Source organism: Erinaceus europaeus, chromosome 3 (genome assembly GCF_950295315.1).
Source record: "Erinaceus europaeus chromosome 3, mEriEur2.1, whole genome shotgun sequence".
Lineage (NCBI taxonomy): Eukaryota > Metazoa > Chordata > Mammalia > Eulipotyphla > Erinaceidae > Erinaceus > Erinaceus europaeus.
In genome coordinates, this window is record NC_080164.1 from 89,161,322 (window position 1) to 89,187,622 (window position 26,301).

The following is a 26,301-nucleotide window of genomic DNA, read 5'->3' on the forward strand; positions in this document are numbered from 1 at the left end:
CAGAGACGACCCGAACTGCCCCTGCAGCTACAGACAATGACCCACATAGTCAACGACTGCCACCTCTCCAGATTCAAAGGAGGTCTTGAAACTTTACATCAGGCTCAACCTGATGCTGTTGACTGGCTACGGAAGAAGGGCAAACGCTAGAAGAAGAAGAACCATTATGCTATTTCCCCCACCCGTGACTCAGCTTCTAAAGCACATGCATTACCATGCTCAACCACCTGGTTTCAAGAAGCCCCCAGCCCCCACCCACAGGGGGATAGTATCCAGTGTTTCACAAGTGCTAGAGTAGTGCTATAGGTGTCTCTCCTGGTTGCTTCTTCCTTCCTTCCTTCCTTCCTTTCTCTTTCTTTCTTTCTTTTTTTTCTTTCTTTCTTTCTTTGCTTTTCTTTTCTTTTCTCTTCTTTTTTTCTTTCTTAATTGCCACCAGGGTTATTGCTGGGGCTCTGGCACTCCCAATCCACCGTTCCTAGAGGCCATTTTTTTTCCTTCTCTTTTATTTGACTGGACATAGAAATTGAGAGAGGAGGGGTAGAGAGGAAGAGAAACAGACACCTGTAGACCTGCTTCACCGCTTGTGAAGTGTCACCCCTGCAGGTGAGGAGCTGGAGCTCCTTGGGCCTTGCACATGGTGTATGTGCCCCTCTCCTGAGTCTCTTCCTCACATATACCTCTATAAAAAAAGTGGTGGGGGAATGACTAGTGGGGGTGGTGGAGCCATGGAGGCATGAAGCCACACTTTCAAACAATATCAGTTCTCTTATCTAAAATAGTACAAATTCTGTTATTTAAATAAAATGTTGGGAGTTGGGCTGTAGCGCAGCGGGTTAAGCGCAGGTGGCGCAAAGCACAAGGACCGGCATAAGGATCCCGGTTCGAACCCCGGCTCCCCACCTGCAGGGGCGTTGCTTCACAGGCGGTGAAGCAACTGGTCTGCAGGTGTCTTTCTCTCCCTCTCTCTGTCTTCCCCTCCTCTCTCCGTCCTATCCAACAACAACGACAATAATAACTACAACAATAAAATAAAATAAAAAAAATAAAAATAAAATGTTATTCTCTAGAAGTAAAATGCAACTACTCCTTTTTACTGTTTTTTTTTTTTTTTAGATAGAGATAGAGAAGGAGAGAGAAAGAGACTAGAGCATCAAAGCTTCCTTCTAGGGTGAGGGGAGAGAGCATAATGGTTATGCAAAGAGACTCTCATGCCTGATGCTGCGAAGTCACAAATTCAATCCCCCTGCATCCCTGTAAGTTAGAGCTGAGCAGTGCTCTGGTTAAAAAAAAAAAAAAAAAAAGAAGAACAAAGCTTCCTTCTATGTGGTGTGAGCCTTGTACCCATCCAATTTTTTTTCTTTTTTTTTTGCCTCCAGGGTTATCATGGGGGCTCAGTGTTGGCACTACAAATCCATTGCTCCTGGAGGTTATATTTCCATTTCCCTTTTTTTTTCCTATCATTGTTGTGGTTATTATTATTCTTGTCGTTGTTGGGTAGGACAGAGAGAAATGGAGAGAGGAGGGGAAGACAGAGAGGGAGAGAGAAAGATAGACACCTGCAGACTTACTTCACTGCCTGTGAAGCAACACCCCTGCAGGTGGGAAGCCAGGGCCTCAAACTGGGATCCTTATGCTGGTCCTTGTGCTTGTGCGCTTAACCAGCTGTGCTTCTGCCTGACCCCCAATATTTCCATTTCATTGGATAGGACAGAGAGAAATTGAGAGGGGAGGAGATGATAGAGAGGAAGAGAGAAAAACAGACACCTACAGTACTGCTTCATCACTTGTGAAGCATCCCCCCTGCAGGTGGGGAGCCAGGGGTTTGAACCAAGATCCTTGTGTGTGTCTTTGTGCTTCATACTATGTATGCTTAACCAGGTATGCAATCACCTGGTGCCCACTCCTTCCTTCCTTCCTTTGTTTTTTTGGGGATGGTAGTGATTTATTAATTATAGAGAAGCAGAGTATGACTCTGACATATGCAGTGCCAGGGATTGAACTTAAGACCTTATGTTATTTTATTTTTTACCTGAGCTATTTTTTGCTCAGCTCTGATTTATGGTGGTGCAGGGGATTGAACCTAGGACTTCAGAGCCTCGGGCATGAAAGCCTCTTTGCATAACCATTATGCTATCTACCCCCACTAAACATTCCTTCTCATTGGAATTCCTTGGCTCATTATGTAACCTGAAGACAGTAAAGTTTTCAGAAATCACAAAGGAGTTGGAGAAAAGAGGTAACTAACTACTAGCTTTTGGAGAAAGAGAAGTGAAGATACCAGTTTTTTTTTTTTTTAATAATTTATTTATTCATGAGAAAGACAGGAGGAGAGAAAGAACCAGCCATCACTCTGGTGTATATGCTGCTGGGGATCAAACTCTGGACCTCAGAGTCTAGTGCCTTAGCCACTGCCCCCACCTCCTGGACCACAACCAGTTTGTTTGTTTTTTTTAAAGTATACAATAATTTGAATAAAGATGTATATTCAGTGAAATTTTGCTTTTTTTTTTTTGTAAGATTAATTATGCCAAAGTATCCAATTAAAGTGTCGCTTTAGGGGAGACTGAGTGGTGGTGTACCAGGTTGAGCATACATATTACACAATGACTCAGGTTTAAGCCCCTTGGGGAGGCAGGGGGACAACTTCACCACTGATGAAGCAGTGCCTCAGGTCTCTCTCCCTCTTTATCTCCCCTTGATTTTTGACTTTTGATTTCTGACCCTATCCAATATATATGGCATTCATATAACTGAAAAATAATTTCTAAAAGTATCACTTTATAGCTTTTGAATTTTCCCTTTTCCACTCCCCAATAATTTCTTTACTGATACATTTGGTTAACACCAAGTTAAGTTCATTTGATTTGTGAGTCCTTGTTGATGTGGAAAGTTTGCCCATTTTAGTTTCCTGAACTTTCAGATGCCTGAAGCATGCTGATCAGTGGGAGAACTTTCCACTGTCTTTCACCGTGGGAATCTTAATTTTCATGTGCTTTTTTTTTGTTTGTTTTGCAAAATGTAGCTTGTGCAAATGCCAGGTAGGCCTTTAAAAGTAGGGCAATTCACAAAGGGTGCTCTATTCCTGTTTTCTCTGGCCACAGCATTGGGCCAGGCTTCCTGCCCTATGCAAATACTTTTAACACATTCATATCAGAAATTGGTAAGAGCTTATGAAAGCTTCATGTTCCTTTGCCTGGCTTTAGTGATAAAGTCTGCCAGAGACATTGTTAAGAACTGGTTTTATTTTATTTATTTTAAAATATTTATTCTCCTTTGTTGCCCTTGTTTTATTGTTTTAGTTGTTGTCATTGTTGGATAGGACAGAGAGAAATGGAGAGAGGAGGGGACGACAAAGGGGGGAGAGAAAGATAGACACCTGCAGAACTGCTTCACCTGCAGATGGGGAGCTAGGGGCTTGAACCGGGATCCTTATTCGTGTACTTAACCCACTGCACTACTGCCTGACTCCCTATTTTATTTCTATTTAAATTTTCTTTTTCCCCCACCAGGGTGATCACTGGTTCTCTGTGCTGGCACTACGAATCCACCGCTCTGGGTGACCATTTTTTTTTTTTTTCTTTTTCAATTTTATTTGATAGGACAGAGAAACTGAGAGGGGAGGGGAGACAGAAAGAGAAACACCTGCAGATCTGCTTCACTGTTTGTGAAGCGTCGCCCGTACAGGTGCGGTGCTGGGTCTCACACCTGGGACCGTGCAGGAGTAAGCTTAGTACTTACTATGTGTACTGGCTTCTTACGAACTGATTTTACTAATGTTATTCTGAAAAAAGATATTAAAAATGTGGGTTTTTTGCTTGTTTTTGCAGCAGATAGATGTTTTTGTTTGCTTTTAACTTCAGATGGCTTTACACTAGTGCTTTTGTTTCATGAAGCCGAGAGATTGAAAATTCAATGATTTTCTTGGCCTTTGAGATCAGGAACCTTCCTTCAGTTGCTGTCCACAGTGGGGAAATACAACACTAAGTGATAATGATAATCTAGTTAGGGAGAAACAGCATATAGAACAGTGAGAAAACAATGTGATTTAACAGTTAGACCATGTTGGGGCAGAGTGGTGGCTCATTTGGTGGTGTGCACACCTTACAGATATGCAAGGATCTGGGTTCAAGCTCCCTGGTCCCCCTAGAGGGAAGAAGCTTCACAAATGGGGGAAGCAATGGTGCAGATGTTTTTCTTTCTTTTTTTTTTGCTTCCAGGGTTATTGCTGGGGCTCAGTGCCTGCACTACAAATGCACTGCTCCTGGAGGCCATTTTTCCCATTTTGTTGTCCTTGTTGTAGTCTTTATTATTATTGCTGTCATTGCTGTCAGTGTTGTTGGAAAGGACAGAGAGGAGGGGAAGACAGAGAGCCCGCATGTAGAGTTCTATAGAGTGCAAGTGTAAAAGAATACAGACTGGGTGTGGTTTGGGAGGTGGAGCAGTGGTAAAGCTCTGGACTCTCAAGCATGAGGTTCTGAGTTCGATCCCCAGCAGCACATGTGCCAGAGTGATGTGTCTGGCTCTTTCTCTCTCCTCCTATCTTTCTCATAAATAAATATTAAAAAAAAAAATAGACTGGGCAAACTCAGTTTTTCTAACCATTTAGTTTATCTAAACCTGAAGAACATAGCTTTTCTTCTTAAAAGTTCCAGACTGGGAGTTGGGCGGTAGTGCAGCAGGTTAAGTGCACCAGGTGCCAAGTGCAAGGACCGGCATAAGGATCCTGTTTGAGCCCCTAGCTCCCCACCTTCAGGGGGTCACTTCATGGTCTATCTTTCTTCCCCCCCTTTTTAAAAAAATTATTTTATTTATTTATTAATGAGAAACATAGTAGTAGAGAGAAAGAACCAGGCATCACCCTGGTACATGTGCTGCCGGGGATTAACTCAGGGCCACATGCTTGAGAGTCCAATGCTTTATCTACTGTACCACCTCTGTACCACCTCCCGGACCACTCTTTCCCCTTCTCTCTCCATTTCTGTGTCCCTTGTTATTGTTGATTTCGTCATTGTTGGATAGGACAGAGAGAAATGGAGAGAGGAGGGGAAGACAGAGAGGGGGAGAGAAAGAGACACCTGCAGACCTGCTTCTCCGCCTTGTGAAGCGACTCTCCTGCAAGTGGGGAGCCAGGGCTCGAACCAGGATCCTTACACCAGTCCTTGTGCTTCGCACTATGTGCACTTAACCTGCTGCGCTACCACCCGATCCCCCACTTTTATAAATAAGAGTAAAAAAAAAATCCTGAATAGTTTTTGCTGTCACTAAAAGACCCCTAGTCTGCAAATTAGTATTTCATTGAAGACATAAGTGCTAAGCCTCTTGTCCCTAACAAAGTTTGATATTTTTAGCTACATTACTAAGTTTAGAGAACAGTATATTTGACTTATTGGTAACTCTTAACTTCTGAATGGTCAAGGAAGTTTCAGCTTTAGAATTATCTACTTACAAAATGAAAATTAGTTTGTGCTTCAAGAACAGAAAGGAAGTCAATATGGCAAGACAGCTTACCTAGGAGGTGGAAGGGTGCTTGCTTTGCTAAGTTGTGCTATCTTTCTGTCTCTGACAAACAAAAACCCCATTTTTTTTCTTAAACTCAGTGTCAACTCAGTTTTTTGAAGTGTATAGGAAAGCTGTTTAATCAATATGAAGTATGTAATATATAGAATGTGAGTGGACACGAGATGTTTAGTACTGTCCTTCTTGTGGCTTCATGCCTGCATGGTTCCATTATTCCTGGTGTTTTTTTTTTTTCTCTCAATTTAGCTAGAGGGTAAGAAACAGAAAGGGGTGTGTGTGTGTGTGGGGGGGGAGAGACTCAAGCTATTCCATCACTGCCCCACTGCTCTAGAAGTTTTCCTAGTTCAAGTGGAAAACTTTAGTGACTCCTCATACCTGGTGACGTGTGTCCTCCAGCAGGTAAGCTATCTCCTGGATCCCTCTTTATTTAGTACATTGCCTACCTCCACCCCGCTTTTGTTTGCTGCTCAGCTCTGGATTATGGTAGTGGCAGGGATTGAATTTGGCGCCTTGGAGCTTTAGGTATACTAGTATTTTGCATAACCACTGTGCTATTTCTCCAGTTCCCAAACCCTGCTGAGCACTATCTTTTAAACTCACATTAATCTTTCATAGTTGCCATGTTTAACCTTCCAGAAGTTCTATTTGATGTGCTTGCTTTTACCGAACACTTTGCTTCAGGTATGGAAAATACCAAAATGCCTTCGGACTTCCACGTAGGTGTGAAAGCAAAACATTAAAAGTTTCTCATTCCACTCAGTAACAATTTTGGCTTCTAGTTTCTAAGTTCTAAAACGGTCAGGCCTGTATTTCTGTTAAAGAGCAAAATTCCAAAAGTTTTCAAACCATAACTTCTTTTAACTGCCAGCAAAGAAAACAAATTCAATTCTTATAGTCAGTAAGCAGTAGTATTCATATACTGCATTCTCAGAGAAAAGCCTGTTAAGACACAGGGCCACAGTGATCATGAGTCAGAGCTGGTGAAAGTAGCCAGTTAGGCTTTACTTGAATTCCTATAGGTTATATACCTAATATTGTATGTTCTCAATGCTCATATTTAAAGTATTCCCTTTTCTGCAATGTGATATAAACATGACTTTAATCTATAATGCTGCAGTGTAGACTAGGGAATGGGATGCACCATGGTCAGTCTACCTGTTAGTGAAGTTTAATTTCTTCTTTGAAGATGAAACATTAGCATTTAAGAATTTCTAGTATGAGGATTTCTGATAATTTCTTTCTGTAACTTAATGTATCATTCCACCTGCTTGTGCAGCCCCGTATACAATATGGCATTACTCTTGACATTGCTGTGGCCTACGGCTTCTCTACCACTCCTGCCAGACAACTGGAAACAAAGAAATAAACCAAGATAACAAGGAAAAATGGATTTGAACCCCTATCATCATATTTTGAAAACTTATCTCTATATATGTTAAAGATAGCCTGACAGTTCAAACAGAAAATGTTAAGTATCAGAAAGAGTATTAAAATAAGATTCTCAGATAACTGATATTTTTTTAAAACTTTGTTAAAAATAATTTGAGGAGGAGTCGGGTGGTAGTGCAGCAGGTTAAGAGCAGGTGGCGCAAAGCGTAAGGTCCGGCGTAAGGATCCTGGTTTGAGCCCCCGGTTCCCACCTGCAGGGGAGTCGCTTCACAGGTGGTGAAGCAGGTCTGCAGGTGTCTATCTTTCTTTCCCCGTCTTCACCTCCTCTCTCCATTTCTCTCTGTCCTATCCAACAACAATGACATCAATAACAACAATAATAATAGCTACAACAATAAAACAAGGGCAACAAAAGGGAATAAATAAACTAATTAATTAAATTGAGGGGATGGGGCAGTGATAGCACAGTGGTTAAATGCACATGGCGCAAAGCGCAAGGACCATCATAAGGATCCCGGTTTGAGCCCCGAGCTCCCCACCTGCAGGGGGTTGCTTCACAAGCAGTGAAGCAGGTCTGCAGGTGTCTTTTCTCTCCTTTCCATCTTCCCTTCCTCACTGTCCTATCCAACAGCAAGAACAGCTATGACAATAACAACAATAACTACATGTGCAACAGCAAGGGAAACAGAAATGGGAAAAATGGTCTCATCTAGCAGTGGATTTGTAGTGCAGACACCAAGCCCCAGCGATAACCCTGAAGGCAAAATAATAATAATAATTTGAAAGGGTCGGGTGGTAGTGCTCCTGGTTGAGCGCATAGGCTAGATAGCCCCTGGTCCCCACCTGCAGGGGGAAAGTTTCACGAGTGGTGATGTAGGGCTGCAAGTGTCTGTCTCTCTCCCTCTCTATCTCCCCCTACCCTCTCAATTTCTGGCTGTCTCTAATAAATAAAGTTAAAAAAAAAAACCCTCTGCCTTTAAATCCTAATTCAAAATTTAAGCCTTGATTTAAAATTTCTTCTTCTTTTAAAAGATTTTATTTATGTTATTAATGAGAAAGATAGGAGGAGAGAGAAAGAACCTGACATCACTCTGGTACGTGTGCTGCCAGGGACCAAACTCAGGACTTCATGCTTAAGAGTCTAATGCTCCATCTCCTGGACCACCCTTAATTTTAATTTTCTTGCTTAGTTCACATCATTTTTATACTGGATCATTGGTGATACTGCATCAATAATTTGGTCTGATTTTTTTTTGTCACCAGGGTTATCAATGAGGCTCTGTACATGCACTACTAACCCAGCACTCCTGGCAGCCACCCCATCCCTTTTTTTCTATTTTTATCCAGGTAGGATGGAGAAAAACTTGAGAGTGGGGATAGGGGTGGGTGGGAGTTAGAGAGGGGGAAAGACACTTGCATATCTGGTTCACTGCTCACGAAGCTTCCCCTCTGCAGGTGGAAAGTGGGAGTTTGAACCCTGCTCCTTGTACTTGGTACCATGTGAGCTCAGCCAGGTATGCTATTGCCCAGCCCTGGTCTGATTTTGTACCAGCAAATTTAAGCATTGTCAAAAATTAGGTCTGGACTTTGTAGATAAAAGTGACTGAAAAGGATAATTCATCAAGAAGTCAAACCATTGCGTGTAGCTAAGATAATGTGTTGTTCTTTGCAGTCAAAAGTTCTTATAATAAAGGTTGTCAAGATATTAAACAAGGGTTGAACTATAGGCTCCACCTAGTGGTGGCTTGGAGAAAAGTAGGTAAAGATAAATCAAAAAACAAACGAGCAAAAAAACCCATATTCAACATGTCAAAATTTCCAGTTTTCTGAAAAATGACCTACTAGTTACTTCCTTAAAATCCTAAATCTAAATCCTGACTCCTCTGGGCAGATGACCTCACCAGTGTGTCCTGGAACCTCACTTCTCTAGAGCCCTGCCCCACTAGGGAAAGATAGAAACAGGCTGGGAGTATGGATGGACCTGCTAATGCCCATGCCCAGCAGAGAAGCAATTATAGAAGTCAGACCTTCCACCTTCTACACCACCAGGGGAGAAAATGATAGGGGAAGATGACCAGAGGGCTCTGAACTCCAATTCCACCAGGACCCAGAGACAGAAAAACGACATTCAGAAGTGGCAATGATAGCATAGCGGGTTAAGTGCACATGGCACAAAGCACAAGGACTAGGCTTAAAGATCCCGGTTGGATTCCCTGGCTCCCCACCTGCAGGGGAGTCCTTCACAGGCGGTAAAGTAGGTCTGCAGGTGTCTTTCTCTTCTCCATCTCTCTCCATTTCTCTTTGTCCTATCCAACAATGACACCAATAACAATAATTAAAACAGTAAGACAAGGGCAACAAAAGGGAATACATATTAAAATGAAGGTAGCAGCAAAATAATCTGTATATCAAATGAGACTCGTAGACTAAATATAGGAGTTTATAAGAGTTTTTGAGTACTTTGCCTCGCTCGCCCCCGAAAAGAATTTAAAACTGTTAGCCAATACAGAAGAGTGACTTTCAGCATTTTTTTTATTTTGAAGGAATTATGGCCTCATTATTTCAATTAGATCCTGCCCCCCTCCAAAGGCAATAGTCTCACTTATCTTTCCCAGTGCTAACTTCCTTCTTATTACATCAATCTAATGTGAGAGGAATTCTGTTTATATTATTTAACTTATAAAATGACTGGCTGTATACCTTACTAAAGATATAAACTTAATGAATCTAGTCTCTGATCTTAATATGTTAATAGGGGACAGTGACAATATTAGACAGTATACCAACACTTACTGGGAACCGGTGTCAAGTACTGAGACGAGGTTTTTTTACATACAGCAAGATGAAAATATGCTGATACAGTTACCTTATCAAGTAGATGATCTCTCTTACAAAAGACGAAGTCCGGTTCAAAAAGGCTCCTCTATGTGTTCAGGACCACATGGCTAGATCATACGGCTAGCATCTGGACCTAGTACCAAATTCAAAGCGCATCCTCTCTACAAATGCTCTATTACTAAAATCTACCAGTCCCCCATGAGTCAAGTGTATTAACCTTTTCCCAAACTAAAATGTCTTTGGCTGGAACTACCAAAAGGGAGAAAGGAAGTATAGTATTTTATGATCACTTTCAATACCCTTATTCAGCTGTATATACCCAGAATAGAACAGGGTGATGTGTCAACAAGATAATGGAGAAAATAAAGGGAGCAAGTAATCTGTCACTGACTACATGGCAAAACTGTCTGTCGACATTTTATTCATTTCAAAATAAATATTATGTTATAAAAGCAGCCAGCACTAAAATCTTCAGTATACAATAGGGATATACAAAGGATACCCAGCACAGTGTGTTTGCTAGAGTAAACCAAGAATAGGGCCACTGACTAGACCACCAGGCATACAGTTTGTGAAAAAACATACACTCCTATCAAGTAGAAACAGGCAAGAGCTCTGAGAGAGAAATAATCTATTACAAAATAAGAACTTCTTAGAATTAAAAGGGGTGAAGAAAACTTTTATGTGAGGTTCTACTAGGCACCCAGTTTCTTCTAATTTTATACCCGGTAGAGAGTAATTTCTAAATAAAAATTTGTTGAAAGGAATTCCAGCACTGGAATTTACACATTTTACATAGTCTCTCATTTAAATGACGTGTCAATTTCTTTCTTCATTATTTTTACTTCATTGATTAGTTGTATATTCTATAATTTACATAATAAATTTACTATTTAAAAACTTTCCAATAGGTATAACCATTATGACATTTATTAGATTGGACTCTAAAGTGCTTGAGTGTGATTTGTTCTGAAATCACATTACCCAGGCAAGGAAAAACACACAGTTGGCTTACAAACCACAACAAACATGAAAGGAGACAAATGTCTGCCTTAGAAGTTTATCAATAACCTCTTATATACACAGGTATATTCACAAAGTGGTTACAAGTCCTTTAGATGAGGTCCAATGGATGAGGAGTCTATAATGACACACGGACAGAAATTATTGTGACTTTCAAGGGTCTTTTCTTTCCCTGAACTTTATTCTCCTTTAGTTGGGGAGAGAAAGAAGTCCATTTTCATCTGCTGTATCTAAGATTTTGCAGATCACTGGAGACTCAACCTAAAGAAACAACAAAACCATTAAAAAGTTCCTAAGCAATTAAAAGTCAAATACTTTATTATTCTGCTGAGTTGAATACATGTCTATGAATGTATTAAATGTATCTGAGCCATTGTTTTGGATAAACCACTCAATATTTTTTTTCCCCCCTCCAGGGTTATTGCTGGGCTCCATGCCTGCACCATGAATCCACCGCTCCTAGAGGCCATTTCCCCCCCTTTTTGTTGTAGCCTCGTTGTGGTTATTATTTTTGCCATTGTTGATGTTGTTCGTTTTTGGATAGGACAGAGAGAAATGGAGAGAGGAGGGGAAGACAGAGAGGGGGAGAGAAAGACAGACACCTGCAGACCTGCTTCACTGCCTGTGAAGCGACTCCCCTGCAGGCGGGGAGCCGGGGGCTCGAACTGGGATACTTAGGCCGGCCCTGAGATTTGCGCCATATGCGCTTAACTCACTGCGCCACGGCCCGACCCCGCCACTCAATATTCTTTTAAGGTTTTTAATGTGTTAGTTCTGGGGAATGAACCCATGTTCACATGTGCATGGTACCATTCACTGCAAAGTGAGCTCCCTGGACCTTTTTTTTCCAACTTTTATTTTTATTTTTTAAAGTATTTATTTATTTATTTATTCACTTTTGTTGCTCTTGTTGTAATTATTGTTCTTGTTATTGTTGTCGTTGTTGTTTGATAGGACAGAGAGAAGTGGAGAGAGGAGGGGAAGACAGTGAGGGGGAGAGAAAGACGCCTGCAGATCTGCTTCACTGCCTGTGAAGTGACTACCCTGCAGGTGGAGAGCCAGGGGCTTGAACCGGGATCCTTTCACTGGTCCTTGCGCTTTGCGCCACGTGTGCTTAACCCGCTGCGCTACCGCCAGACTCCCCTCAACTTTTATTTTAGAGAGAGGGAAAGCAAGAGAGGAGAGAGGGAGAAACAGAATGGAAAGACACCGTAACATCACTTCTACATCCATGGAGCTTCCTCGGTGTTCTCAGTGATGCTCCCATGTGGTGCTGCGGTTTGAACCCAGGGCCTCACATACAACAAGAATGTGCTTCATAGGGTAAGCTATCTCCTGGTCCTTCTAATACTATTTCTATAATTTACTTACTTTATTTATTTGAATATATTTTTTGCTGCAAAGGCTATACTGGGTCTTTGCACCTGCACTATTCAGTGATTGCAATTGACTCTTCCTCATTGCCAGACAGAAGATGAGGGAGGCGCTGAGAGGAGGGAAGACACGGGGAGGAGCAATACCATAGCACTACTCCACCATTTGGAAAGCTTCTCCTTTGCATGGTGCTGCCATGTGGTGGCTGGGGTCTCAAATCCAGATGGTCCTCACACATGGTACCCTCCTGGTCCCCAAACTGTGTTATCTGAAACAGTTCATTAGCTCTCCATACAAAATATCAGGTAGGTAGAGGAGACATTTTTATGTCTAAGTAAGAGTGGTGAGAAAGAGACAATGTGAAATACCAAACTAGAGTTGCAAAATAGAAAATAGATGATCAGGGAGTCGGGCAGTAGCGCATCGGGTAAAACGCACTGGGTGCAAAGTGCAAGGACCAGCGTAAGGATCTCGGCTTGAGCCCCCAGCTCCCCACCTGCAAGGGATTTGCTTCACAGGCAGTGAAGCAGGTTTGCAGGTGTCTATCTTTCTCTCCCCCTCTGTCTTCCCTCCCTCTATTTCTCTCTGTCCTATCTAACAAAGCCAACATCATTAACAACAATAACTACAACAACAATAAAACAACAAGGGCAACAAAAGGGAAAATAAATAATAAAAAACAAATTAAAAAAAAGAAAATAGATGTACATGACATAATAGTTGAACAATTCATGATAAAAGGCAAAGCTTGAACCTGGGTCACATACATGGTAAAGCAGTGTTTTATGTTATAAGCAGTTTGTACTTCTCACTCGTCACACTCATGGAGAAAATGTGACAGTGTGAATTCAGTGTTATATTTAACTCTGTTAACAACACATTCTTTTTTTTTTCTTTTCCCCTTTATTTATTTATTTACTTATTTATTTATATTTTTATTTTCTTCACCAGAATACTGCTCGGCTCTGACATATGGCGATGCAGGGTATTGAGCCTGGGACTTCAGAGCCTCACGTGTAAGGCTGTCTTTATATAACCATTATGCTATCTCTCCCACCCAATTCTTCGTCTTAGTAAGTCAAGTCAATCAATCTTCCACTTTGTAGTAAATATGCCTATTGTATACTATAAAAATATTTTTTCTGGCTCAAGCACTATGAGATATTTGCTTTTTTTAAAATAATTTATTTCTTTATTGGGGAATTAATGCTTTACATCCAACAGTAAATACAATAGTTTGTACATGCATAACATTCCCCAGATTCCCATTTAACAATACAACCCCCACTATGTCATTCATCATCTTTCATGGACCTGTATTCTCCCCACCCAGCCACCCACCCCAGAATCTTTTACTTTGGTGTAATACTCCAATTCCATTTCAGGTTCAACTTGTGTTTTCTTTTCTAATCTTGTTTTTAACAACACATTCTATGGGAGTCCGGTGCTAGCACAGTGGGTTAAGCGCAGGCGGTGCAAAGCAAGGACCGGCATAAGGATCCTGGTTTGAGTCCCTGGCTCCCCACCTGCAGGGGAGTCGCTTCACAGGCAGTGAAGCAGGTCTGCAGGTGTCTATCTTTCTTTTCTTTTTTAAAATTTTTTAACATTTATTTATTCCCTTTTTTATTACTATAATTATTATTGATGTTATTGTTGTTGGATAGAAAGGAGGGGAAGACAGAGGGAGAGAAAGACAGACACCTGCAGACCTGCTTCACCGCCTGTGAAGTGACTCCCCTGCAGGTGGGGAGCCGGGGGCTCGAACTGGGATCCAGACACAGGTCCTTGCGCTTGGTGCCACCTGTGCTTAACCCACTGCACTACCACCCAACTCCCAGGTGTCTATATTTCTTTACCCCCTCTGCCTTCCCCGCCTCTCTCCATTTCTCTCTGTCCTATCCAACAACAACGACATCAATAATAACTACAATAATAAACAAAAAGGGCAACAAAAGGGGATAAATAACTAAAAAAAAAAATAATAACACATTCTATTTGGGGGCCAGGAGGTGGCAGACCTGGTTAAACATATGCATTATCCTGTACGAGGACTTGTTCAAGCCCTCCCCCCCACACCAGCATGGAGGACGCTTCATGAGTAGTGAAGCAGTCTGCAGGTGTCTCTCTCTCTCTCCCTTTCACTATTTCCCTTTCCCCTCTCAATTTCTATCTGTCCTATCTAGTACAAATAGAAAGAAAAAAATGGCTGCCAGTAGGGGGTGGGTTTGTAGTGCTGGCACCAGGCAGAAAACCCTGGTGGCAATAAAAACAAACAAATAACACATTAAAGTTACCAATTTCAGTGACTGAGGAAGTGGTTCAGTGGTTAGAGCACAGGATTCACATGCATGAGGCCCTGGGTTCAATCCTCAGCATCACATATGCCAAAGCAGTGCTCTGATTTTGCTTTCAATAAATAAATCTTTAAAAAGTCATTAGTTGGGGTAGGGAGAAGATAGCATAATGGTGATGCAAAGAGACTCTCATGCTCGAGGCTCTGAAGTCCCAGGTTCAATCCCCTGCACCACCATAAATCAGAGCTGAACAGTGCTCTGGTAAAAACAAAAACAAAGAAAAAAAACTTACTTATTGGGGGGTGGGGTGGGTGGAGCTTCATGAGTAGTAAAATAGTGCTATGTGTGTATCCCATTCTTCTCTTTTTTAAAAATTTATTTATTTTCCCTTTTGTTGCCCTTGTTGCTTTTTATTGTTGTTGTCGGTATTAGTATTGTTTTTACTGATGTTGTCATTGTTAGATAGGACAGAGAGAAATGGAGAGAGGAGGGGAAGACAGAGAGGGGGAGAGAAAGACACCTGCAGACCTGCTTCACCGCCTGTAGAGTGACTCCCCTGCAGGTGGGGAGCTGGTGACTCAAACCTGGATCCTTATGCCGGTCCTTGCACTCCACACCACGTGCACTTAACCTGCTGTGCCCGACTCCCGTCCCATTCTTTTAAAATTTATTTATTCATTATTTATTGGCTAGAGAGAGAAAAAGTGACACCTGTAGCACTTCTTCATGGCTTATCACCTTTCCAACCTACAGGTAGGGACTGGGGGCTTGAACCCCAGGTCCTTGCATACTGCACTGAACTAGTTGTACCACTGTGCCCTCTCCTCTCTCCCCCTTCACTTTCAATTTCTCTGTTTATATTCAAGACAATAAAATGTAAAGAAAGAAAGAAAGAAGAAAGAATTCTAGTGGCCTGTGGATAAAGTACTTGAGGTTCTGTGTTCAGCTCCCAGCATCACATACTCTGGTTGTGTGTCTCTCTCTCTCTCATTATAAATAAATTATACATACACACACACATATATATATTTTTTACTAGAGCACTGCTCTGCTCTGGTTTATTGTGGTGCAGGGGATTTAACCTGGGACTTTGGAGCCTCAGGTTATCGCTGGGGTTCGGTGCCTGCACCACGAATCACTGCTCCTGGAGGCTATTTTTTTTCTTCTCTTTAGCTGCCCTTATTTTTTATTGTTGTTGTGGTTATTATTATGATTGTTGTCATTGATGATGTTGTTGTTGAACAGGACAGAGAGAAATAGAGAGAGGAGGGGAAGACAGAGGGGGAGAGAAAGATAGATACCTGCAGACCTGCTTCACCACCTGTGAAGCGACTCCCCTGCAGGTGGGGAGCTGGGGGCTTCAACTGGGATCCTTACACCGGTCCTTGCGCTTTGTGCCACGTGCATTTAACCCACTGCGCCACCGCCCAACCCCCGCCCCTTTTTTTAAAAGAAATTTTCTGTAGTGCTAGACAACTCTGTTTTGATGATAACTATGTGGACACATAACACTGTTTTGCTCAGGACTTAGCTCTTTATTATATGTAAAGTATACTTTAAAAATGTCAGCTTTTACAACAAAGGTGGTATGGGACTAAATTTAATTTTGGAGTGTACTGGAGGTTCTTTCTAGACTCGATGCTAAATGTTAAAATAGCATCTCAAATAGAAGTGCTAAGTATTACTTCTTACTTACCCCAAGGATATACTGACAGGAGTGAGGCTCTAGCATATATACAGTTACAGCATGCGGAGAGTCTGATTCTTTACACCTAAAGCAGAGAGTAGTTTAAAGATACTGTCCAAATCAAAGATGATTTTGTTTTCCTCTTAAAATATCAAAGTTCCATTCTGTGGTTCTGTGTAATTTAATATATAATTGAAGTAATATAGGTAGGCAATAGCTATAAGTTATTATAAAGTTGCCTTACTATTTTACAATAAAATAATTCTGACAATAAAAATCACCTGTAAGTTATGAATTAATTCACAATTATATTTTATGTTTGTGTCACCTTTTCCCCACAATAAGCAGATTACAGAGAAAGACATAAAGTGTAATTTGATGTTCTGACTTACTTTAGTTTCACAGTCACCTGTCTTGGCTTGTCAGTTATATCACAAATATCTCCATTCCCATAAAAGTGTGACACCATCCTGAATCAGAAACACACAAACTTTATTAAATTAAAATGTCACAAATTCAGAGTCATTATAAAGGGTGAGAAGATGGTTAGAAGGATCAGTTTTGTATTAGTTAACTTTTTCTTTAAAAATACAGATGTAGGGGGGTCGGGTGGTAGCGTGGTGGGTTAAACACACATGGCGCAAAGCGCAAGGACCAATGTAAGGATCCCGGTTTGAGCCACCAGCTCCCCACCTGCAAGGGGGTTGCTTCACAAGCGGTGAAACAAGTCTGCAGGTGTCTATCTTGCTCTCTCCCTCTGTCTTCCCATCCTCTCTCCATTTCTCTCTGTCCTATCCAACAACGACAGCAATTACAACTATAATAATAATCACCACCACCAAAACAACAAAAATAAGGGCAACAAAAGGGAAAAAAATGGCCTCCAGTGGTCCGGGAGGTGACGCAGTGGATAAAGCACTGGATTCTCAAGCATGAGGCCTTGAGTGCAATCCCCGGCGCAGCATATGTACCAGAGTGATGTCTGGTTCTTTCTCTCTCCTCCTATATTTGTCATTAATAAATAAATAAAATCTTTTAAAAAAAATGGCCTTCAGGAGCAATGGATTTGTGGTGCAGGTGCTGAGTCCCAGCAATAAACCTGGATACAAATAAATAAATAAATAAAATAATACAGAGGTAGAGGCCAGATGGAAGTGCACCTAGTTAAGTGCATGTGTTACAATACACAAGAACATAGTTTCAAGCTCCTTGTCCACACCTGCAGGGGGAAAGTTTCATGAGTGGTGAATCACGGCTACAGGTGTCTCTTTTATTCTCCCTCCCTTTTCCCTTTTAATTTCTTTGTCCTATAAAATAAAGTTAAAACTATTTAAAAAATACAGATGTTTGGGTTTATCACAGGGGAGATATTTCAGTCTAAGGCATTCCTAAAATATGACCCAGGGGATTCGACTTCCGGAGGCGGAGCTACGAGCAGCAGATCGCTCTCCTCTCATTTTTTTTTTAAAGATTTTATTTATTTATTAATGACAAATATAGGAGGAGAGAGAGAAAGAACCAGACATCACTCTGGTACATCTCCACTCCTCTCCTCTCCTCCCTTCTCCTCCCCTCCCTTCCCCCCACCCCTCCCCTCCCCTCCCCTCTCCTCTCCTCTCCTCTCCTCTCCCGGATCAACTAGGAATACCAAAGGAGACCACCCAGGACTGAAACAAGACAGGACTAGAATGACAACAGGAACCCAGTAAATCACCCGTGAGTACAAACACATGTGGCTGGTGACAGAGAGGAGCCTAAGGAGAGATTAAGTGACGGCTAACAGTTCAGCAGTTTATCAGTTGAGACACCACCTCCAGTCTGCTCCACCAACAAGGGGACAGCTTAAGGGAGGAGAGGACTCCCCAGAGACTCACCAAGTGCAACTCTGAGTCTCCATTGCTACTACCCTCAGAATCTGGAGCAGTGAAAGGGAGGGACACCAGGGGACAGAGATCTAACCGGGAAACTCAGGAGAAGACCTATACTTCGGTAGCATAGCTGAGGGGCTGTGAAAGTCTCTTTGCATAACCACTGGATTATCTCTGCCACACCCTGCTTTATCTCTTGCTCAGGAGTCAGTGATTAAGCTAAGAAGCCTATTGATAGTTTAAAAGCCCTCAGGCTCCCATAGCCTACAGGGAAGAAAAAAAGAGGCTTTTAAACCACTGAGCTCCAACGCAGGGATTGAAAAAACTGTTAACTTCCACCACTGTAAACCCTTTAATTAACTTACTTAGACACAAGTCAATCCAGGCAATAGTGATCAATAATTTGAAAAGTACTGATAAAGGGAACTCATAACATAATATATAAAATGGTTAAAACAACAAGAAAAAATATTGGAGACTCGAACCAGGACAGGAGTCCAGCTAAAAGTCCTCCAGAGGGTGAAGCACAAAACAACGAGTTCAACATCCAAACATTAGCTAAGGAAATAATCACAGGAGAGAGAAAAGAATTTGAAAAAATTGTAATCAGAAATGCAGGAACAACAAAAGAGAATATGGAAGAAAATTCTAATTATCTCATGGTTATTAGAGAGCTGAAAGCTGAAATCGCTGAGCTAAGAATGCAACTAGCTGAACAAGCTAAAACAGTATCAGAGCAGGGCAACAAAATAGATGAACTCCAGAAAGCAGTAGAGGGCAGAGAGAATAGAATCAATGAGGCTGAAGACAGAATTAGCAAGATTGAGGATGAATTAGAGACAACCAAAAAAGAAGTAAGAGATCTCAAAAAGAGATTAAGAGATGCTGAAAACAACAATAGAGTCCTATGGGATGACTTCAAAAGAAACAATATATGCATTATTGGCTTACCAGAGGAAGAAAGAGAAGGAGAGGAAGAAAGCATTCTCCAGGCCATAATAGCTGAAAATTTCTCTAGTCTAGACAACACCAAAGACATAAAGATTCAAGAAGCCCAGAGGGTCCCAAACAGAATTAACCCAGACCTAAAGACACCAAGACATGTCATACTTAGAATGGAAAGGAATAAGGATAAAGAAAGGATCCTTAAGGCTGCAAGAGAAAAACAAAGAGTCACCTACAAAGGAAAACCCATAAGATTAGCAGCAGACTTCTCCATACAAACACTACAGGCCAGAAGAGAATGGCAAGATATCTATTGAGTGCTCAATGAGAAAGGCTTTCAGCCAAGAATACTATCTCCTGCTAGACTGTCATTCAGACTAGATGGAAGCATCAAAACCTTCTCAGACAAGCAACAGTTGAAGGAAGCAACCATCACCAAGCCTGCCCTGAAAGAAGTTCTGAAAGGTCTCCTATAAACAACCAGACCACCACAAATAGGACATATATCAGAACACTCTAAAACTCTACAAGAATGGCGTTCAAATATCTTCAATCTTTGATATCAATAAATGTCAATGGCCTGAATTCACCTATTAAAAGACAAAGAGTAGGAAGATGGGTCAGAAAACACAACCCAACAATATGCTGTCTACAGGAAACTCACCTAACTCAACAAGACAAACACAGACTTAAAGTGAAAGGATGGAAAACTATCATACAAGCCAATGGCCCACAAAAAAGGGCAGGAACATCTATTCTCATATATGACATGATAGACTTTAAAATAGATAAGATTAACAAAGATAGGAATGGACACTACTTAATGCTCAGAGGATCAGTCAATCAAGAGGACTTAACAATCATTAACATGTATGCACCCAATGAGAAGCCATCTAAATACATCAAACGTCTACTGAAAGAGCTACAGCAATATATTAACAGTAACACAATCATAGTAGGGGACTTCAACACCCTACTCTCTCAACTTGAGAGATCATCCAGGAAGAAAATCAGTAAAGACATAAGGGAGCTAAATGAAGAGATAAATAAACTAGAACTATTGGACATTTTCAGAGTCATTCATCCCAAGAAACTGGAATACACATTTTACTCAAATCCACATGGGTCATTCTCAAGGATAGACCATATGTTAGGCCACAAAGACAGCATCAGCCAATTCAAGAGCACTGAAATCATACCAAGCATCTTGTCAGACCACAGTGGAATTAAGCTAACACTTAACAATCAACAAAAGATTAGTAACAGTCCCAAAATGTGGAAGCTCAACAGTACACTTCTTAACAACTTCTGGGTCAAAGAGGAAATCAAGGAAGAAATCAAAATGTTTTGAGAGTTCAATAAAAATGAAGACACAAGCTATCAAAATATTTGGGACACAGCTAAAGCAGTCCTAAGAGGGAAGTTCATAGCTATACAAGCACACATTAGGAAACAAGAAAAAGTACAAATAAACAGCCTGATTGCACATCTTAAAGACCTAGAAGAAGAAGAACAAAGGAATCCTAAAGCAACCAGAAGGACAGAAATCACTAAAGTTAGGGCAGAAATAAATAACATTGAGAATCGGAGAACTATACAAAAGATCAATGAAAGTAAATGTTGGTTCTTCGAAAGAGTAAAGAAAATCGACAAACCTTTAGCCAGACTGACAAAACAAAAAAGAGAGAAGACCCAAATAAATCGGATAGTAAATGAAAGAGGAGATATCACAACAGACACTGCAGAAATTCAACATATCATGCGAGGCTTCTATGAACAACTATATGCCACCAAGCTAGAGAACCTGGAAGAAATGGATGATTTCCTAGATACCTACCAACTTCCAAAACTAAGTAAAGAGGAAGTGAATAACATGAACAGGCCCATCACAGCTAATGAAATTGAAACAGTTATCAAAAATCTCCCCAAAAATAAAAGTCCTGGACCAGATGGCTTTACAAATGAATTCTACAAAACCTTCAAAGAAGAACTAATACCTCTACTCTTAAAAGTCTTCCAGAAGATTGAAGACACTGGAATACTCCCTGCCAGCTTCTATGAAGCCAACATCACCCTGATACCAAAAGCAGACAGGGACACAACCAAAAAAGAAAACTACAGACCAATATCTCTGATGAACATAGATGCGAAAATATTGAACAAAATTCTAGCCAACCAGATACAGCAGTATATCAGAAAGATTGTTCATCATAACCAAGTGGGGTTTATCCCAGGTATGCAAGGTTGGTTTAATATACGTAAATCAATCAATGTGATCCACCACATCAACAAAAGCAAGACCATAAACCACATGGTCATATCAATAGATGCAGAGAAAGATTTTGACAAAATACAACATCCCTTTATGATCAAAACACTACAAAAAATGGGAATATGTGGAAAATTCCTGAAGATAGTGGAGTCTATATATAGCAAACCTACAGCCAACATCATACTCAATGGTGAAAAACTGGAAGCATTTCCCCTCAGATCAGGTACTAGACAGGGCTGCCCACTATCACCATTACTGTTCAACATAGTGTTGGAAGTTCTTGCCATAGCAATCAGGCAGGAGCAAGGAATTAAAGGCATACAGATTGGAAGAGAAGAAGTCAAACTGTCCTTATTTTTAGATGACATGATAGTATACATGGAAAAACCTAAGGAATCCAGCAAGAAGCTTTGGGAAATCATCAGGCAATACAGTAAGGTGTCAGGCTATAAAATTAACATTCAAAAGTCAGTGGCATTCCTCTATGCAAACACTAAGTTAGAAGAAATTGAAATCCAGAAATCAGTTCCTTTTACTATAGCAACAAAAACAATAAAATATCTAGGAGTAAACCTAACCAAAGAAGTGAAAGACTTGTATACTGAAAATTATGAGTCACTACTCAAAGAAATTGAAAAAGACACAAAGAAGTGGAAAGATATTCATGTTCATGGGTTGGAAGAATTAACATCATCAAAATGAATATACTACCCAGAGCCATCTACAAATTTAATGCTATCCCCATCAAGATCCCAAGCACATTTTTTAGGAGAAGAGAACAAATGCTACAAATGTTTATCTGGAACCAGAAAAGACCTAGAATTGCCAAAACAATCTTGAGAAAAAAGAGCAGAACCGGAGGCATCACACTCTCAGATCTCAAACTGTATTATAGGGCCATTGTCATCAAAACTGCTTGGTACTGGAACATGAACAGACACACTGACCAGTGGAATAGAATTGAGAGCCCAGAAATGAGGCCCCACACCTATGGACATCTAATCTTTGACAAAGGGGCCCAGACTATTACATGGGGAAAGCAGAGTCTCTTCAACAAATGGTGTTGGAAACAATGGGTTGAAACATGCAGAAGAATGAAACTGAATCACTATATTTCACCAAATACAAAAGTAAATTCCAAGTGGGTCAAGGACTTAGATGTTAGACCACAAACTATCAAATACTTAGAGGAAAATATTGGCAGAACTCTTTTCCGCATAAATTTTAAAGACATTTTCAATGAAACGAATCCAATTACAAAGAAGACTAAGGCAAGTATAAACCTATGGGACTACATCAAATAAAAAAGCTTCTTCACAGCAAAAGAAACCACTACCCAAACCAAGAGAACCCTCACAGAATGGGAGAAGATCTTTACATGCTATACATCAGATAAGAGTTTAATAACCAACATATATAAAGAGCTTGCCAGACTCAACAACAAGACAACAAATAACCCCATCCAAAAATGGGGGGAGGACATGGACAGAATATTCACCACAGAAGAGATCCAAAAGGCAGAGAAACACATGAAAAAATGCTCCAAGTCTCTGATTGTCAGAGAAATGCAAATAAAGACAACAATGAGATATCACTTCACTCCTGTGAGAATGTCATACATACATCAGAAAAGGTAACAGCAGCAAATGCTGGACAGGGTGTGGGGTCAAAGGAACCGTCCTGCATTGCTGGTGGGAATGTCAATTGGTCCAACCTCTGTGGAGAACAGTCTGGAGAACTCTCAGAAGGCTAGAAATGGACCTACTCTATGACCCTGCAATTCCTCTCCTGGGGATTTATCCTAAGGAACCCAACAAATCCATTCAAAAAGATCTGTGTACACATATGTTCTTGGCAGCACAATTTGTAATAGCCAAAACCTGGAAGCAACCCAGGTGTCCAACAACAGATGAGTGGCTGAGCAAGTTGTGGTATAAATACACAATGGAATACTACTCAGCTGTAAAAAATGGTGACTTCACCGTTTTCAGCCGATCTTGGATGGACCTTGAAAAAATCATGTTGAGTGAAATAAGTCAGAAACAGAAGGATGAATATGGGATGATCTCACTCTCAGGCCGAAGTTGAAAAACAAGATTAGAAAAGAAAACACAAGTAGAACCTGAAATGGAATTGGTGTATTGCACCAAAGTAAAAGACTCTGGGGTGGGTGGGGAGAATACAGGTCCATGAAAGATGATGAATGACATAGTGGGGGTTGTATTGTTAAATGGGAATCTGGGGAATGCTATGCATGTACAAACTTTTGTATTTACTGTTGAATGTAAAACATTAATTCCCCAATAAAGAAATAAATTATAAAAAAAAAATATGACCCTTTGGCATGTGAATGATGATGATTTTGCCTCAAGGGTTATTGCCTAGGGCATAGTGGCAGCATTACAAATCCACTGTTACTGGTGGCCATTTTTTCCTTTTTTTTTTTTAAATATTTTATTTTATTTATTTATTCCCTTTTGTTGCCCTTGTTGTTTTATTGTTGTAGTTATTATTGTTGTTGTCGTCGTTGTTGGATAGGACAGAGAGAAATGGAGAGAGGAGGGGAAGACAAAGATGGGGAGAGAAAGATAGACACCTGCAGACCTGCTTCACCACCTGTGAAGCAACTCCCCTGCAGGTGGGGAGCCGGGGTTCAAACCGGGATCCTTATGCGGTCCTTGTGCTTTGCACCACCTGCGCTTAACCCGCTGCGCTACAGCCCGACTCCCCCATTTTTTTCCTTTTTATTGGATAGGAATAGAGAGACATTAAGAAGGGAGGGAGAGGTAGAGAGAGAGAAACAAAGATAGACACCTGTAGACCTGCTTCACTGCTCCTGAAGTATCCTCTCTGCAGATGGGAAGCTGGGGGGCTCGAACCCAGAATTCTGTGTGGGTCCTAGCGCTTTGTACTATGTGCATTTAAGTGGGTGTACCACCACCTGGCCCCTGCATGTGGATTATTATTATGATTTTCATAACTTTATATCAGATAGAGACAGAAGAGAAATTGAAAAAGGGGAGAGGTTGAGAGAGAGAAAGGTGCAGAAGTAGATAGCAAAATGGTTCTGCAAAGAGATCTCATCCCTGAGGCTCCAAAATCCTAGGTTCAATCCCCGGTACTACCATAAGCCAGAGCTGAGCAGTGCTCTGGTTAAAAAAGAAAAAAAAAGGAGAAACACCTGCAGCACTGCTTTACCAGGTTCTGGTTTGTAACCTGTGCACTAAATCAGGTGTGTCACCACCTGGCCCCTAAAGGCTGAGATCAATGGAGACCCTCAAGTTTATGAGAAAATGTTTACCTACCTAGAAGAATAAAAATTGGGGGTACTGGGAGTTGGGCGGTGGCAGCGGGCTAAGTGCATATGGCACCAAGTGCAAGGACCAGCATAAGGACCTGGTTTGAGCCACCGGCTCCCCACCTGCATGGGAGCTGCTTCACAGGCAGTGAAGCAGGTCTGCAGGTGTCTATCTTTCTCTCCCCTCTCTGTCTTCCCCATCTCTCTCCATTTCTCTCTGTCCTATCCAACACCGATGACATCAACAACAACAACAATAACTACGACAACAATAAAACAACAAGAACAAAGGACGTGGCGCAAAGTGCAAGGACCGCCTTAAGGATTCCGGTTTGAGCCCCTGGCTCCCCACCTGCAGGGGGGTCGCTTCAGAGGAGGTGAAGCAGGTCTGCAGGTGTCTGTCTTTCTCTCCCCCTGTCTTCCCCTCCTCTCTCCATTTCTCTATGTCCTATCCAATAATGACATCAATAACAACAATAATAACTACAACAATAAAACAATGAGGGCAACAAAAGGGAATATTAAAAAAAAACAAAAAAAAACAACAAAGGCAACAAAAGGGAAAATAAAAAATTTGGGGTATTATACAGACTTCAGATTTTTTTTTTTTTTGATCAGTGATAGTCTTTTTAACCTTTTTTTTTTTTTTTGCTTCTAAGTTGTTTACTTCTAAAGTATTTTTTAAAAAAGATTTAAAAAATATTTATTTATTTATTCCCTTTTGTTGCCCTTGCTGCTTTATTGTTGTAGTTACTGCTGTTGTTGTTGTTGGATAGGACAGAGAGAAATGGAGAGAGGAGGGGAAAACAGAGAGGGGGAGAGAAAGATAGACACCTGCAGACCTGCTTCACTGACAGTGAAGTGACTAGCCTGCAGGTGGGGAGCTGAGGGCTTGAACCAGGATCCTTACACCAGTTCTTGTGCTTTGCGCCACCTGCAATTAACCTGCTGCGCCACCGCCCGACTCCCCTGAGTATTTTTATCTCTTGATAAAGGGTGAGAAAGAAACACACAGAGAAAGAGACACAGAGAGAAGGAGACACCATAGCACTGCTCCACCACTGGTTAATTTTCCTTGAGCATGTGCATATGGTGTCTCGTGTTTTTTTTTTTGTTTTTTTTTTACCTTATCAATAAGTATAATAAAGTGTGTGCTATACGGGGAGAACTCTCAGTTCTCAGAAATAATCTTTCTAGCAGCCTGAAGGTGGCTGGACAGCAGGTTATAAGACTTCCAAGTATGCAGTCTTAGGTGTGTTCTTCAATACTGCCTGTGCCATACTGGTGCTGTGACATCACCCAGGAAATACAGAAATATATATATTTTTTCTTTTTTAATGACAAGACAGAGAGAAATGTGGTGACAGGTAGGGATAGAGAAAGAGAAACAACCTGAAGTCTGTTCCATGGCTTGTGGCACCTGGGTATTTGTACATGGGTAACTTTTACGCTTTACTGGTTGTGCTAGCAACCACCCCTATAATAAATAAATAAAATAAATCTTTGTTTTTGAAAAGAAATATCTGGGCTGAGGAGATGGCATAATGGTTATGCAAACAACATGCCTGAGGCTCTGTGGGCCAGGTTCAATCCCTAGAACCACCATACATAAGAACTGAACAGTGTTCTGGTGTCTTTCTCTAACCTTACATCTGCATCTCTCTCTCTTACTAAAACAAACTAATATTTTGAAAATAATATACATGGTTGAGCAAAAACCTAATTATAGGGCATCATGTGGTGACGGAGCTTGAACCCAGGGCCTTGTGCATGGTGAGGCACATGCTCAAGTGGGT

The 26,301-nt window shown here is 41.1% G+C and overlaps 1 protein-coding gene across 4 annotated transcripts in view; it reads right to left on the minus strand.

Annotated features, from left to right (window-relative positions):
- Nucleotides 1-10,652: 10,652 nt before the first annotated feature.
- ERLEC1 (endoplasmic reticulum lectin 1) overlaps nt 10,653-26,301 on the minus strand; it is a 48,694-nt gene continuing 33,045 nt past the window's right edge. For 2 of the 4 annotated variants that reach the window (XM_060187652.1, XM_060187650.1), the window contains 3 exons: nt 16,515-16,592; nt 16,132-16,207; nt 10,653-11,028 (listed from right to left, as the gene is read on the minus strand). In XM_060187652.1, the coding sequence (XP_060043635.1) occupies nt 10,957-11,028; nt 16,132-16,207; nt 16,515-16,592 (226 nt within the window). In that variant the 3' untranslated portion in view covers nt 10,653-10,956. The remainder of the gene's footprint in view (nt 11,029-16,131; nt 16,208-16,514; nt 16,593-26,301) is intronic. The other 2 variants (XM_060187651.1, XM_060187653.1) reach the window with 2 other exon arrangements.